The 16,976-nt window shown below is 43.1% G+C and overlaps 1 protein-coding gene across 1 annotated transcript in view; it reads left to right on the plus strand.

Moving 5' to 3' along the window:
- NCOA3 (nuclear receptor coactivator 3) overlaps window positions 1–16,976 on the plus strand; it is a gene marked incomplete in the record, with an annotated part of 973,610 nt that overhangs the window by 828,858 nt on the left and 127,776 nt on the right. The window contains 1 exon segment of the mRNA XM_044089911.1: window positions 2,744–2,944. Within this exon segment, the coding sequence (XP_043945846.1) occupies window positions 2,744–2,944 (201 nt within the window).

Below are 16,976 nucleotides of genomic sequence, written 5' to 3' on the forward strand. Positions count from 1 at the left end.
TTTTTTTTTTTTATATATATATATATATATATATATATATATATATATATATACATATATATCCGCCCAATTAGACACCAGTAAATGGGGGGCAGAAACTGGGGTTTAGTGGCGTGTGAACACCCCAAAGCCTGCGCACACTGCTACGTATGCATCAGTGAAGATTTGCTTTCTGTGTTCGTCCAAGATTGGAGGTTCTAAGAAAAGTTCTGTATGAACATACCGGAATGGGAAATACCCAAGTGTCCACTCAGTTGTAAATACCTCTTGGCTCAAACATAAACTAGTGTTGTGTTGCAAGTGCTGCCATCCATTTTTTTTAATTTTTTTTTTTATGTTTTTCTCGCACTCAGTTTGCACCTTGTCCTTGCACGCACTCTGATAGAAATAAAACCGCCATTCACATTTGTAAGACAAAAGGAAATTTATTTTCTAAAAACTGTGTTCCTAAGCCAGGTTAGTATACATTGAGTGGCGGAGGCCCTGAATTCACGATTGGCAAACTGTAGATTTTACTAGGAAGTCCTTTTTCCAACGAGCTAGCCCAGAAAAAATAGTTGAAGTTGGTTTTGGCCCCCCTGTGCAGTTTCCACCTAGTGGAGAACTTGTGATGTTTCAGTGGGAATGGATGATAACTTGCACTTTGGCATACCATTTAGCACATCGTGTCTGAGGCAAATATATGTGCTTATGTAAGCACACAGATCACTGTTCCTGGCATGATAGTGTCTGTTCTGATGAGCTGCACACAGCCACTGAAGGGGGGAGTTGTATAGGCCCTTAAACACTTCACCTCCCAGGATGACAACCCACCATTAACCAGGTTTTACTCCCACTACAGCTGGGTAAAAGCAGTAGAATAAGAGAATGATAGAGCCAATTGTTGATGTGCAAGGATAAAAAAATATTTTGATAATGGGTTTAAAGTCATGTTAATGCCAGTTTTGAATCCAAATATTGTCTGTTATCCAGATGTAGCTGTCTTGATCCTTAAGGAGACTGTCTTTTATATCATTGTTACTTGTAATCCCTTGGTTAATTGTTTGTGCTTTGCAAAACTGTTTTCAGCATTAGGCATTTTTGAACATTTATGTCCTATTGTGATTGCTTGTACTTCAAATGGTACCTTTCCACATTACTTCAGTTTTCTCTAGTTTGGTTGTGGTTCATTGGTCCATGTGCAGCCTTTTTTACCCTTGCCTCGGGAAGCTTTATTTTTTCATCAGTGTATTGTTTTCCCAGCATTTTTTCTTGGGGTTTAAGTCAGAAGAGGCAACGTACAGGGTAATTTCATAGTAAACATGCATTGCATTTTCTGGGCATTGTATAACTTTTAATAGCAGGTTCCTTGACTCAAACCATTGCTGGGAAGGAAAATTTTCTTCTTTGACCTGTAGTTAAGAGGCAGCTTCATTGGTTCATAATGATAAAGCACTGATTAGGACACAAGTGACTTTAGTTCAATTAATTTATCTGTTATCTGTTGGGGGTGATGTTTTGGGAGCAAAAGAACAACCAAGTTTTGTTTGGTCATTTATTGGGGGAGCAGATAGGATCACCAGTAGTAGGCAGGCTGTTTTTTTACTGTCATTGTAAGCCCAAGGCTTAGCCTGACAGATGATCAAAGGGTGTGAGCAGCATTTAGGTAGTGTGTCACCACTTGAGATAGGTACATTCAAGCACCTAGAACACACCTTATAGAACATATTTACCTCTAAATGTGAATGCCTTCATGCAGGAGTGAAGGGCTGCCACTCAACTAAATTAAGGGCCTTTATTTTGGAACATTTATGGTCATCAGGACTTCAAGGCCTCCTGCACTTGTTAAATCCTGTGGCAGGACTGGCAGTTTACCCTGACCAATAGCGTTACATCTAGGCCCCAGACTCCTTATAGATTCAGGATGGGAATACTGTCTGCCACCAATGTTCACTGAAGAGCAGTGCTTTTGATGATGGAAGTGATCTTGCCTATTTGGATAACTGGTAAAGCTGTTTTTTTGGCATTTAGATGCAATGAGGGAAGTACAAAAAACACGGGTGACAGTTTTTCAGCTTCAAGCTTCTCTGAAAGGCAGGCTGTACATGTGGCTTTTTTTTTAATGTTTGACAGAAATATTTTAATTTTTGTTTTCCATTTTATTTAACATATTTCTGAAAGTTTCATCACAGCATACATCAGTTTTTGAATGGTACTAACATAAAAAGTTAACGAATCCAGAAATACAGCACAAAGCAAAATAAAAAGTTTAATAATGAGAAACACAATACAAATCAGTAAGCGCTTTCACATGGATTAATTTCTGGCAGTGGTATTTTATTTTTGGTTTTAGTTTTTGAATGGTGCTGTAGTATTGAAGGTAGAAACCTGTAAAATGTTAGAAATGCATTTTCCTGAGTTTGATACATTGCTCTAATTAAGTTTGTCTGCTTCCATTTTCTCAGTTGTGTTTAGTCAAACCATTAACAGCTGAAGATGTTCATGTTGTTTCATTGATTGAGTTTGTTTTTATTCCTGAAAGTGTAAACTGAAAAGTCTCTGTAGAATCAGTAAATTTTGGGGCAGGTACCCAGAAGTTATAGTTTTGCAGTTAAGTGTTTAACACTACACAGCATTTAAAAGTAAAGGAAAAAAGATATACTTATGTGCATTTATGTAAATCATTTGATACATTTTTTTTACGTTCTTGATTGACTTCCTCCGTTTGCTAAAGTAAACTTAAATGTTATCTGACTTGCAATAGGTTTGAAAACCCTACATACTGTTCAGGGCCAGCGACCTACTTTTGTTCGAGCTGCTTCATTAGACAGTCAGACTGGTGTGGGGTCTGGCCCTCTTGTTCGGAACAGCACTGCGCAGTTCTATATATTGCCAAAGGAAGAAGTGACTGGAAATCCAAGAATGACTGGCATTGTCAGCCAGGAACAGTTTGTAGCTAATATGGGTATGTTATCAAACTTATTAGTTAAAACAATATGTCAAAAGCACAGTTAAGTGAAACCCAGTAATCTAGCCAGAACCATTAAATGTGTGCTGTATCTGTTAGCTGGGCTGTTGTATATATGAATGTCCTGCTGTTTCTGTTGTCATTGGGAGTTCACCGTTTTGCAGACCATTTATGTTAGTCACCCGAGAAGCTTTTGGTGTACTTAGATTTTGATGCATGGAGTTAAGTAGGGGGCTTCATTGAAAACCCGTTCATTTTGTAAGCATTTTGAGAAATGTTGGCAGCAACCATGTCTCTGCCCATACTTATAAACTGGCAATTACTCAGAATTTCTTTGATAATGTTACAATTGTCAAGTGTTTGTTGACTTACTGCACTTTATTTCCTGCTTAAATGGCACTGTATTATTTTCATTTTTAATTATTTAATTTTTGTCTACAAATGTTCTTTTCACTGTTCCTCTGAAATAACTTTGATGTAAACTCTTCCCAGATGTTACATTTTATAAGTAAGTTACACTCACGTGATTTGATTTGTGTTTGGCTGTTTTCCAGATCTTTTTGGGTGGCTTCCGGTTGGAAGAGGTGGGTGTGTAATGAGTGGACAGTAGTGAATGCAGCTGGCTCTGCATACCTATCCTTGTTTGTGTAGAGTATCCTGAAATATGAAACACTGGGCTTGATTAACAATTTTTTTGTGAGAGCTTACATATTATAATATGAGCCATGTTCTCGCTGTGATGATCTTGTTTTTTGTGTGTTTTCTTTGACTGTGGTATAGCAGCATTCACAGTGAAGGTGCACATCATTACAGTGGTTAGCATTGCTGCTTCATAACCCTGGTTTTCCAGTTTAGTTCTTGGCTGGGGTGCCTTTTGTGTAGTCTCGCTTCCCATTTTGTTGATATTGGATTTTTTTGCATGCTCTGGTTTCCTCAAGTGTTTGAAAGCATGCCTTTAGGTGGATTGATAACCATCACTTGTCTTGTAGATGTGTGTACATTTTATGTGCGTGTGTATTTATCGTACAGTGGACTGGTTCTCTGCTGGTCTGCTCTTTCCTTGCTGGGACAAGCTCTCACAGCCTTAAATAAGAAGTTAAAGAATAAATAAGTTAATTAAAAGAGCTCAGGACAGCCACATATGGTACATATTATATTTAAATGACTCCACACCAAGTATGTAGCAATGACTTGGAAGGTGCCCACCTCTAGAATGCAAGTGGGGAAACTGAAGTTCAGAAGAAGTTGAAGTTAAGCAGTGTGAGAGACCTTAATTTACTGATATAATGCTAACCACGGCTGATGCTGGGGGAGGCAGTAGTGAACACTGTTTATCATGCAACATGTCATGCATGGGTAATGACTGGATTTGTTTTAAAACTAGAGGTGTGGTTGTACAGGAGGCTTTTTCTCTCTGTATTTGGAAACCGTAATATGTGTAGTTTGGCAGCGTAGAAGACCTGTTGGATGTTTTACAAATGAGAAAGTGACTGAATCCTCCAGATGAAATGATAAGATGAACAACAGTGATCATATGGGTAAAGTTTTCAGGACATGGTGTTACAGGAAAAGGGTTGGGAGACGTTCAGTTATGTTACAGATTAGAGGGAAATATCTGACTGCTGCTTCAGTTCTAATTTTGCACAAGAACAGAGACATGGCTAGCTTGGGAAGGCAGAACACATATGGATAGCGACAGATGAGAAGGAATCTGACTTCCAAGCACGTGTGCAATATTACTTTGTAAATCACAGGTAGAACTGACCAGCAGTACAGCTTGTTCCAGTTTGACTCATTACAGAGGCAACCATGAGATCCTTGTTATGGGCATGTAGTTGGACCGTCAGCAAGGCTTTTACTTTTGTAACTTACAGGAGGCTGATAGACAACTTAAAGATATAGCTGGGGCAAAAAAAAATATGATATGTAGCAAATTGGCTGTTGCATGAGAAGTAGATGGAGGGGTGAGTCAAGTGAAAGTAAGAAGTAATGCAGTGGCCCAGAGCTTGTGCTTTGTACAATTGTCACCCTTGATGGGGGACCTTTTTGGTTGAGACTCATTGCTTAAAAAATAAAAGTGCAAAGTTATGGGATACGCACTGAAAGCATATGTGTTTGATGGGGTGGTCTTAAGTAGGGCAGAAAAAAGGTTTATGGGTAACAGTCAACCCCCAAAACTGAATGTTGTAAAGTCTGGAAAAGGCAGTGGTGAAAGCCAGCGCGAAGCTGTGAAGACTGCTAATGGAGTCACCACTGCAGTAGTAATTCTTACTCCAGTGATTTATGGAATCTCTCAGCTTTCTTTAGACATCCTGGTAGTGTAGTTACTCTCAGATCAGTGCATGACCAGCATTCTGTATAATTGCGGCATTTGCTCTGTTCATATTGCTATTTAAAGTATATGATCTGATGTTGTCCGTGTTATTATTGATCACAGATGGTTGTAGGACTCAACATCAGATCTGAGCCGACAACTAAAAAGGCGGCTCCTGAGCTCATGCTCCTCCCCTTCCCAAGATCTCTTGCTACCCACAACCCTCAGATCTCTTTTGCCGCTATTTCCTTTTATGTGCTTCTTGCAGCTCAAGCAAATGGGTTCAGATAAGTAGCTTTTTTTTCCCGTTTCCTTTTGGGGGTTTTTGCTATCTCTAGTCTCCTACCTCAGGAGATTAGATCTGGGGCTTTCAAGCAGGTCTCCTCCTTGAGACACACACACCCTCAGCTAGGTTGGGCCATTCCTCACTATCTTCCCGTTCCACCAGGAGTTTGACCCACACATATATGGATAGGACAATGAGGAGCGTTCTCAAGGCCCAAATCGCGCTGGGCTTGTTGCCATCCCCTGTCCACTTGCCCAGGGTATCTTCGCTATCCACGGAAGTCCTCTCTCCTCGACCGACCCATCTGGGATTGGTCCCACAGAGTCAGGGCATCCCCAGGGAAAGGCCAGTGGTGTTTGGGCATTGCTTCCCTTCCTACACCGTTGAGGTCCCTGGCGGGTACAGCTCTGTTGCCCTTGGAGCTGGCGGCACCTTGGCCCAGTGAGGTCAGAGGTTACCAGGGAGTGGGATCAGGACTGGAGCTTTTTGACCATTCCCTCCCTTTGGGGGCATCTGCTTTGGAGAGATTGGGCCGATATCGTCTGGGGACGTCATTGCGGAGGTCACCCCTTCCATCCTGGTCTGTTGCGGTTGGTGGGGAGGGGCTTTGTCCAATCAGATTTCCAGGTGATAGAGAGGACCATCTCTGGCTGGGCAGCTGCCTCTCTCAACTCTGGATCCTCCCCAGCCTTGCTGGACATTGGGCAGTGAGACTTCATCATCCTACTAGGGTCAGCCCTCCCATGAGTGCCTTCAGACAGGCATTGCCCCCATCAGGGTCCCTACTACTTCCGAGTCCTCCCCAGAGACCACCGTGGAGGATGTGCAAGAGGAGGCACTTGGACTCCCCTTGAGAGTCCCTCATTGAAGACCTGGATTTCAAGGAAGGAGATTGGGTCCCCCAGACTTCTATCCGAGGAGGTGTCCTTTGGGTACATCTTCGAGATCCTTCAACAGTTAGGTGGTTGGTCTTTCCTGCCCCGTCTTCCAAGGAATCCATGTTCCTGAAGGCCTTCAGGATGGACCCATCTTCTACCTGGGCATCTCCTCCTGCCAATGAGCTCATCCAGCTGGTATCCACCAGGGCATGGAAAGAGCTGGACACAGTGGAACCAGTTCCCAAGGAAGCTGATAAGTTCCTAAGTCCCCCCAAAATGAGGGTTTTGGAACAAGGGTGTTCCTGTGGCTATTGTGGTGGCTGCAGCTACCAAAAAGGAGCTCGCCAAATAGAGCTCCATGGTCTTTCCAAACAGGGAGTCTCGGGTGATTGACCATTTTAGGAGGCGCATGTTTGCACTTTTGCCTCTGCTACTTTCGGACTGAGAGCAACCAGCTACATGGCACACTTTATCCGGCTGCAAAGGGACTTGGTGTCCTAGCTCTCCACTTCCCTTTCTGAGTAGCTTCTCAAATAGGTCTCTCTGAAGCTGTCTACTCTGACTTCCTTAGCTAACACCTCTGTAAGGTTGCTCACCAATTGGTAGAGGCCACCTCTCGAGAGGTTGGCACTGGCATTGCCATTAGGCTCCATGTCTGGCTTCACCTTTGTGGGTTTGCAGAACCCATCAAGGCATCATTCACTAACGTTCCTTTCGAAAGGTCAACTCTGTTTGGCCCTTTGGTCAAAGAAACTTTAACCTGTAGGGAGCAGGAGGGCAAAGACTCTGTCCATGATCGGGTTTAAGTTCTCTACTCCCCAACAATCCTTTTCCAAAAATCAGAGGGATAGTAAGAGACGGTTCTGTAGATCTCAGTCTTTCTTCCAGGATGCTCCACAGGAATCTTCTTCCGCCAGCCGGGGAAGGGAGTTTGACAACAAGCTGCCGCAGAGGAGGTCCGCAAAACCAGGACTTCCAGGAACCCCTATTGGAGAAGCTCCCCCAGCACTCCTGAAGGACCGTCCTGCCCTGGAGGCAGTTGGGAATAATCTGTCCCTCCTCCCACTAGCCTAGACAATATTACCTCAGATCAGTGCGTGTTAAGCATTGTGTCCAGGGGTCACCTCATACTCTTTTTTTTTTCAGCCCACTTCAGCTCAAAAATCTCTCCCTGATGTTTCACCCTGCCCTTATAATCCTAGCCAAGAATTTCTCCCATGTTCCCTCAAAGTTGGCACCTGTTTACCCATCCAGCAGGGACACAGGGCAGGGACAACAGGTGCTGACTTTGAGGGAACATGTTACATTTACTACCACAGACTGAACTTTAGTCATAACTTTAAATACACTGCTGCAAAACCCTCATGGCTTCATAAATCAATACCAGTACTGCACTTGTGCCCCACTGACATCTGCTACTAATTGTGCCCCCTAACAGCTTGCACGCAGAGCAGCTACCCCCTTCTTGTCACCCTAGTTATGGCTCTGGCAGATGGTGTTCGAGTCTGTAACCCTATCAGCTTTTTAGAGGCCTGTGTCTGCTAATCTTTAGGTGGGGAAATAGTCCCTCCAGTTCATCAAGTCTAGACAGCAGTTCTCAGCTCTGTTGGCCTGTCTGGAAGCTGCCAGTTGGGTTCTTGTTGCTCACTGGTGGTATTGGTACACAGGTTTTGCAGAAGTCTGCATTGGTATCTGAACAAGGCACCACTTCCTATTTGCCTGCAAAAGACACTTACACTGCTCAGGTGATGCCAGTTCTCTCCGAATATGATATCCTAATGATACACCTAGACAGCTACTTTGTGCCTGAAAGATTGGTACTTAATTCTTTAAATCCCATTGCACAAAAATGATAACTACTTTCAGCTTTTCCCGGTTAGAGGTTGCTCACCTGTCTGCTCATGATTGGCAGTGGAGTTTTACAGTGTTGAGTTGCCAGCCCGGTGCCCAACCTTCCACAGAAGGCACACACATGCGCACACATACCTAGGGCCAATTTAGAGTGTCCAGTCCACCTACAGCATGTCTTTGGGATGTGGGAGGAAACCGGAGTACCCGGAGAAAACCCACGCGACCACAGGGAGGACATGCAGACTCCACACAGAAGGCAGCCCAGCCGAGGATCGAACCGGAGAACCTCTTGCTGTAAGCCGGCAACACTAACTGCTGCACCACCGTGGCCGCCCTGAACAAAAATGATAACTAGTATGCAAAAATATACTGATTGGACACTGCATCATTGTCTACGGTAATGTGTCCTGGGAGCTGCAGATATTGAAAGAAAAAATAGCTGTAGATGCAGAAAGTCCGCTATTAGAATGGTGGAAGACAAACCCTCCACATTGACAAAAAAAAAATCACCACAGAGTCATCGGGAGTCTGCAGGCTTCCTCACATAGACCTTAGTACACTTGCACTCCTGATTCCCTTTTAGAAAAAAGTAACAGAAAATGCATTGCATTGTATCCAATGTACTCTTCAAGTGCCGTCACGTACATGACCAGCACAGCAAATAGCAAGGTGTCCCCCAGGTATAGCAGACTGAGGAAATCCACTGAACCTTAAAGAAGATACCATGCCATTGTTTAAGGTCATTTGTGTAACTAACAGTATTGTATAGTAGCAGTAAACCCTGCCTTGCGTTTGGGTTAATGTAGGATTTGCCCACATCAAGTCTACCTAGAGTCTTGGGTTAAGATATTTTCCTAACCTATGAACCTATGAGATATTAAAATGTTAACCACCCATTTTGTCAAACACTTCTGTAAATTGCATCTTTTACACCCATTACCCTCTCTACCAATGCATGCTGTCATTTGTAATTTTCTGCTTTCTTTTTTGTTTCATGCTTTATTACTTACCACATCACTTAGCCTCCTTCCAAATCTCAGCATTCAGGCAGCCATGCTTGCCTTAAAACAATTTATGCTGAAAGCGCCACTTGACATTCTTGTATTCCTCCTCTGTTTTGTACATTTCCGTTCTCCACCTAGTTCTCTTCTGTGCCACCCCCACATAGACAAGTATCCAAATTCTGTGTGTCCCATTATCAAATTAACCATTTTAACTTTTGACAAAACGTACCATTTCCTTTACTTTTCAGTCTTGTAGACAAACACGCAAGTCAATCATTTTATTCCAATTTCTGCATACAGTTATTTTTTGTTTTTTAAACAAGAAGCATCTTTATTAAATTATCACTTATGGTTTAGGCAATCATACATAATCCTAGTTGCAAGCATTTTAAATCACAAACCATATTGACACAGCTCTAGCTGCAGACATTGTACGTCACTTATCTACCCAATCATTGTCAGTCAAACATTATATAGCTCATTCATATCCTGCCTTCTTTAAACCTCATTCCTCTCCTGTATGTATTGTTCCCACAGTTCCCATTTTTTCCTCTCTAATTTGTTCCTACCCTTTTCTAAACATCTCAATTCCAGGTGTTCATGTTTCACTGTTGCAGTCATTACATTTGGGTTATCTGCTTTGCAGTAGCCCTCAGTCGGCCTGATTAACAAAGTCTTGGGTCCTGCGTCGGTTGCTGTCCTGTCTTCAATGACGTCAGGTCGTCTGGTATAAAACACGCAGCCGACACCATTAAATCAGTCTTTCTTGTCATGCGGTGCCCGAAGCAGAAGCAAGTTCGCAAGTGCCAGTCAGCAGACTCCTGAATTTTTTGTTTTCGAGTTTCAGAACCGAAGTCTTCAACTAAAGCTAAGTACCCCATTGGGGAAACTTTTTTGTGCTCCTTCCGATGTCAGTAAAAGTTAATAATTGCATTACTTGTGGAAAGCAAATAACTCACAAAGATTTTCATTTGTACTGTATTCCTTGCCTAGGCCCCGACCACTACGTACCTCGCTGTAGGTTTTGTGCTTTATTTAAACAGCGCACTATCCGTCGTCTGTATATTTTCGCATCTAAATATTTCAGTTCTCTGTTTAATTATCCAGAAATGTCGTCTGTTAGCCTTCCGACTACCAGGATTCCAAAAAAAACCGTAAAGATAAAGACAGCGACAGGCCTCTGTGGTTGAAAACTGCCGACGACGTTTCTCCTAAGCCAATCGCCAGATCGCCGGTACTCAGTGAGGTGCTTTTGCAGCCCCGATACCCACTACTTCTGACTCACAGGCCTCTACCGAGACCCATTCAGAGTCCGGTATGCCGCGAGATGCTTCAGCTGTGGAACCCGCGGATGTCTCTACCTTGGATGGGTCTAGAGCTGCTGTGCAGGCACTGGCTTCTGAGGGTATATTCAGGCCTACAGACTTGCATATTAAACCAACGCCTCTTTCATTTAGGCCGTAATCTCGACCCATGCCTAAAAAACCTATGCCCAAACCACATGTGCATGCCTCTAGGTCTAAAAAACAAATAAGAATGGCTGAAGATCTTATAACTCTAATCAGGGGAAGCCAACCCCCCCCCCCTCCTTCTAAGCGACCTACGGCTGAAGCTGTTTATGAATCTTCTGACCAGGATTCTGATTTTTCTGATTCTTCTGATGGTCTGGATTTGCCCTTATCTACTTATGAGGATTCTGATGCAGAGGGCTCTATTCCCTCTGCTTCTCCTCCTGAGGACTTTTCTTTTGGTGAGACCTTATATGCTCTACGGGAGCATTTTCACCGGGAAAGCCAGGAATTTTCTGATTCTAAAAAGAGGCTTGGGGATTTCGTACTCCTGCCTCAGCATAGGCCATTGGCTGTACCTCCTGTACTGGATATTGTTGATGCCTTTTTAGAATCTAGTTTGGCTCCTGATTCTTTGCCTCCTGCTCCCAGAAAACTTGACAGATATTACAGGGTTCCTGATTCTCACAAGTTCATTTTCAGAAATCCTTTTGCGGATCCAGACACTATTTCACAGGGACCTAAGGGCATTAAGGCATCTACTGCTAAAAATCCTACCCCCTGTGATAGAGATTTCAGGGCGCTGGATAGATGGGGGTAAGAAGGTTTACACTTTTTTTACTCTTGTACCTTGCCTACACCTAGAGTTCCTTTGGTGGGCAGAGGCCTGCCACCAAAACATGGGACTACCATTCACACTACCCCCTGCCGCCCAAATTTTAACAGACGCATCAGACTATGCATGGGGGTCTCACCTGGCAGGGAAGTGCATTCAGGGCAAATGGGAACCCAAGTCAAATGCACCTGCACATAAATCAAAAGGAAATGTTAGCTGTACAGAATGCACCAACAGCCTTCAAGGACCACATGCTTCCAGGATAACTAATGGTAAAGACAGGCAACACCACTGTTATGTGGTACATAAACAAGCAGGGGGTACTCATTCTTGCCCCCTCTGCAGACTAGCCATGGCATTGTGAAACACAGCCTTGAGCTACCAAGTGAATCTACAAGCTCAATTTCTGCCAAGAAAACTAAATACACTGGTAGACTGACTAAGCAGAAATCTCATGGACCCACACGGGTGGAAATTGGAACCAAAGATTTTCAACATGTTGACAAGCAAATGAGGGAGCCCAGATAAACTGCCAGTTTCATATGTTAAAGTATCAACAACATGTTATTGGTTGCTTAAACAGAAAATTATGTTGATTCCTGACTGTGCTGAACATAAAGAATTACAGGATTTTAATGCATTCTGCTGAACAGGTTGGAAAACATATTTTGCAATGTGGATTTGATTCATTAGAGGCCTCTTGCTGGGCTGCTGTTATTGGGTCTGTGCTTAGAAGGCATGCTTGGCTTAAGGAGCAAACTTTGCCTGATCATGTTAAAGCTAAATTGTTGGATGCTCCCTTAAATCAGGAACGCCTGTTTGGCAACAAGGCTGAGGAAGTTCTAAAAAGGATGGAAAATAAAGCTAAATCTATGCAAACTGTCAAAGATTTCTTACAGGTTCAGCCTCCTTGATTTAGTAGGCACTGGCCCACTAAGAATTGGTCCTTTCTGGCCCCTTCCAGGTCTTCTCAAGCCAAACCCAGACACAGCAGAAACACCAGGTTTCAGTCCCGGGGGGCACACAACACTAAGCAGTCGGGGGTTTCCACACCCAAATCTGGGAGTAGTAAGACTCCCCCCTATGGAAAACTGTCTCAATGACTTGCTTTTAAAATTTCCAAGCACTTCCCAACTGAATGCTCCTTTAGGCGGAAAGATTGGTCTGCAGGCCAAAAACTGGGAACTCATTACCCAGGACAAATGGGTTTTAAATAGTGTCCCAAGGATACAGATTTCACTTCCAGACGTTACCAACTCCAAGCGGGTGGCCAGCTCTACCCACAAATCAGTGGGCGGCGGCCTAAAATCAAGTACTCTCTCTCATAGACACGGAGGTTATTCAGTTGGTAGGGACAAGTTTTCTATTCGAGACTTTTCCTGGTACCCAGAAAAGGCAATACATGGCGTCCTATCCTGGACCTTTCTACTCTAAACACCTTCCTGGTGATTTCAAAATTCAAAATGCTGACGCTTCACCAGCTGCTTCCTATACTAGGCAAAGATGCATGGTTAGCAACACTAGACTTAAGAGGCATACCTGCACATCCCTATCAGGGAGTCTTGCAGAAGATACCTATGCTTCAAAGCAGGCTACATGCACTATCAGTTCTCTGCACTGCCCTTTTGGCTTATCTACTGCACCCAGGGTATTCACAAAGTGCCTAGCTCCAGTCATTGCATTATGCAGGCAAAGAAATATTCAAATATACCCATACCTGGACGATTGTCTAATTCAAGCAGAAAGCCAGGGCATACGTTTGAATCATCTGGCCTTTGTTCAAAGGGTACTGACTTGTCTGGGGTACACCATAAACGAAAATAAATCACACCTGGTACACTGTCAACAAATTACATTCCTGGGAGCAAGCTTGAATACAACTCCCCAGATGGCTTCCCTCACGCCAGAGAAACGGATTCATTTGGCAACCTACTTCAAACAAGTGGCCACAAAAACCCAGCTATCTACAAGGCAAATTCTGCAAGCCTTGGGGTTAATGGCCTCCTGCATTCTTCTAATTCCATATGCAAGGCTGCATATGAGGAAACTACAATGGTATCTCAAAAGCCTATGGTGTCAACATTCACAGGATCTAGTAGCAAGGATTCCAGTCATACCTTGCCTACACCTAGAGTTCCTTTGGTGGGCAGAGGCCTGCCACCAAAACAGGGGACTACCATTCACACTACTGCCTGCCACCCAAATTTTAACAGACGCATCAGACTATGCATGGGGGGGGGGGGCTCACCTGGCAGGGAAGTGCATTCAGGGCAAATGGAACCCAAGTCAAATGCACCTGCACATAAATCAAAAGGAAATGTTAGCTGTACAGAATGCACTGACAGCCTTCAACGACCACATTCTTCAGGACAACTAATGGTAAAGACGGGTAACACCACTGTGATGTGGTACATAAGCAGGGGGGTACTCATTCTTACCCCCTCTGCAGACTAGCTATGGCATTGTGGAACACAGCCTTGAGCTACCAAGTGAATCTACAAGCTCAATTCCTGCCAGGAAAACTAAATACACTGGTAGATGGACTAAGCAGAAATCTCATGTACCCACACGAGTGGAAATTGGAACCAAATATTTTAAACATGTTGACAAGCAAATGGGGGAGCCCAGATAATAGACCTGTTTTCCTCCCCCTAGAACCATCAATTGGACAGATTTTGCACAAGGATTCCCCACAAGCTAGCTTGGAAAGTGGATGCTCTGTCCTTCAGCTGGAAAAACCTATCAGTTTATGCCTTTCCTCCTCTCCCTCTACTCTCCATAGTACTACTGAAGATCAAACAGGACAAGCCAAGGACAATTGTAATTGCATCAGACTGGCCTCGCCAACACTGGTACCCATTCTTGCGCAGTGTGTCACGCTTGGCTCAGTGGCACCTGCCTCAGACTCCTTCCCTGTTTTCTCAGCAGGAGAACCAGATTCTGCACCCTCAGCTGCAAACCCTGAACCTAGCAGCTTGGCTAATTATCTATTCTCTCCTTTACCATCCCTCAGCAAATCAGTGATGGATATCATTTTAGTGGCAAGGAGGCCCAGTGCCAGAAAATCTTATGCTGCAAAATGGAAAAGATTTTGTGCCTGGAACCAATCTCAAGGGATGAGTGCAGCAGTGCCAAATTTACCTCAGATTCTACAATACTTGACTGATGCTTCATAAGGGCTTGTCCTTTTCCTCCATCAAAATTCATGCCATAGCCATTTCAGGTCATTACAGCATGGAGCCTCCACTCTTCCCTCGCCCACTGTTCAAGCAGTTCCTCAGAGGGGCCAAGAACAACTCCAACTCCTGCCTGGGATCTTAACTTTGTCTTGGAGAAGCTCACTCTTCCTCTTTTTGAGCCAGCTGCTACTGCAGACTTAAAATTTCTTTCCTGGAAAACAGCTTTCCTTTTAGCTATCACTTCTGCAAGAAGAGTATCTGAATTACAGGCTTTTATGGCAGTGGAACCTTTTATCATCTTTCATGCGGACAGGGTATCCCTCAGAACCAATCCCTCCTTCATGCCCAAGGTGGTATCCAGTGTGGCTCTTAATCAGTCCATTCATTTGCCTACCTTCTTTCCTAACCCACAGAACAAAGGGGAACGAATACTGCACTCTCTAGATGTGCACAGACCGCTTAGATTCTACTTGAACAGGACTAAACCTCAAAGAAAATCTTGACAACTGCTGGTGGCATTTGCTGCAGGGACAGAGGGGAAAGCTATTTCAAAACAAACCATTTCAAAATGGATAGACCACTGCATTCTTTTCTGCTATAAGCACCATGGAAAACCTATCCCACAGGGCATCAGACCCCATTCAACCAGGGCTGCATCTTACCTCTACAGCCTTTCTCAGGGGCGTCCCTACTAGGGATATCCTAGAAGCTGCTACTTGGAGTTCTATACATACTTTCACCAAGCATTATCATTTGCCAATTTTCTGTAAATCCAAAGCTGGTTTTGCCACTGCAATCTTGCAGGGCCTTATAGCTGGTCCTAATTCTAGTTAAATTCTTCCTCCCAACCTTAGCTTTGGGAATCTACCCAAATGTAATGACTGCATCAGTGAAACATGAAGAACATAGTACAGTTGTGTACACTTGCCATAAATGTAGATGTTCGAGTGTATTCACTTTTGCAGTCCTGGTTACCCTCCCTCCAGCCCCCTTTCTTCTGTTGGCTATACCTCTGCTCTCACTTAATATGTTCAAAAAGCTTTTTGGTGTATTTGCTTTTTTGTTGAAGGTATATCCTTGTATTTATAGATTTAAATGTTTCTTAAGGGGGCACCTGACATCTGGGGCAAGAAAAACTGATGTAATGGCGTCGGCTGCATGTTTTATACCCCCGACGACCTGACATCATGGAAGTAGGGACAGCAACCGACGCAGGACACAAGACTTTGTTAATCAGACCGACTGAGGGCTACTGCAAAGCAGATAGCCCAAATGTAATGACTGCAACAGTGAATGCACTCTAACATCTACATTTATGGTAAGTGTACACAACTGCACTTTGTTTTATCTCAGTTATTATATTCACTACTTCTAGTTCAGTTGGTTTAGACTTTGATATTCCATTTTCTAGTAATTTTTTATTTTATTTTATTTAACATTTGTTGACCGGGCTAGTCTAGCTGGATATATGTCCATTTTCAATAGAGGCCTGGGGAGAAAAGCTCCAAAAGAACAAATAATTTAAACAAATTGCAGTTACAAGGCATTTAGGTTCGTTAACAGATACATTATAGAGTAGATAAGCTAACAACACAGATAAAATACCACTTCCCTTATTTACAGGATTGAAAAGAAAAATTTATTTATTTATTTTTAAGAGTAGCAAGTAGGAAGAGGGAAAAATTATAGAATAGGTCAAGGTAAGGAGTGGAAGGAGACTAGTAAAGGGGGAGAATATAAAGAGAAAAAGGAGAGAGAAATAAAGTGCGGAAAGCTTTCAGAAGAGCAGGAAGCAGGTGGAAATCTATTAAGTGTAGCTGGGTGAAGTAGGCCCAACTTTCATGTAGAATGAGGTTTAAAAAATGAAAAAAATAAAGGGTGGAATAACTAAGGAAGAGTCAGATGGTGAAGTAATGGGAGGATAGAGTATTTAGTCAGGGTTGCTGCAGGGACAGAGCCAGTGGTTGGTAAGATGAAGTTTAAGTTTCTTTTTGAAAAGTGAAGTAGATGAGATCTTAGTGAGTTCATCAGGAAGTAGGTTCCAGGTTTTCCCCACTATATAGGAGAAAAGGGAGTCACCTGCTTTATTGTTGGATTTATGTATGGATACTAAAAGTTTTTGAGCTGAGCGAAGGTTAGAAAGATTTTTATAAGGACTGATAAGACTTGTAAGAACTGGTGTTTTATCGAGGAAATAAAGGATTTTTTGGGTGATAATTAGTTGCTGAATTAAGAACTGATTGTGCAGCTCAAGCCAAACAAGTTGCTTTAAATTTAGACAGTGGTGTGTTCTAAATGGGGAGCTGGTAGCAAATCTGGCTATACTATTATAGGAGGTAGTCAATTTGTTCAAGTTAGTTTTTGAAAGATTAGTGAATATAGGTGAAGCATAG

Source organism: Protopterus annectens, chromosome 12.part0, assembly GCF_019279795.1.
Source record: "Protopterus annectens isolate FY-2018-M chromosome 12.part0, PAN1.0, whole genome shotgun sequence".
Lineage (NCBI taxonomy): Eukaryota > Metazoa > Chordata > Ceratodontiformes > Protopteridae > Protopterus > Protopterus annectens.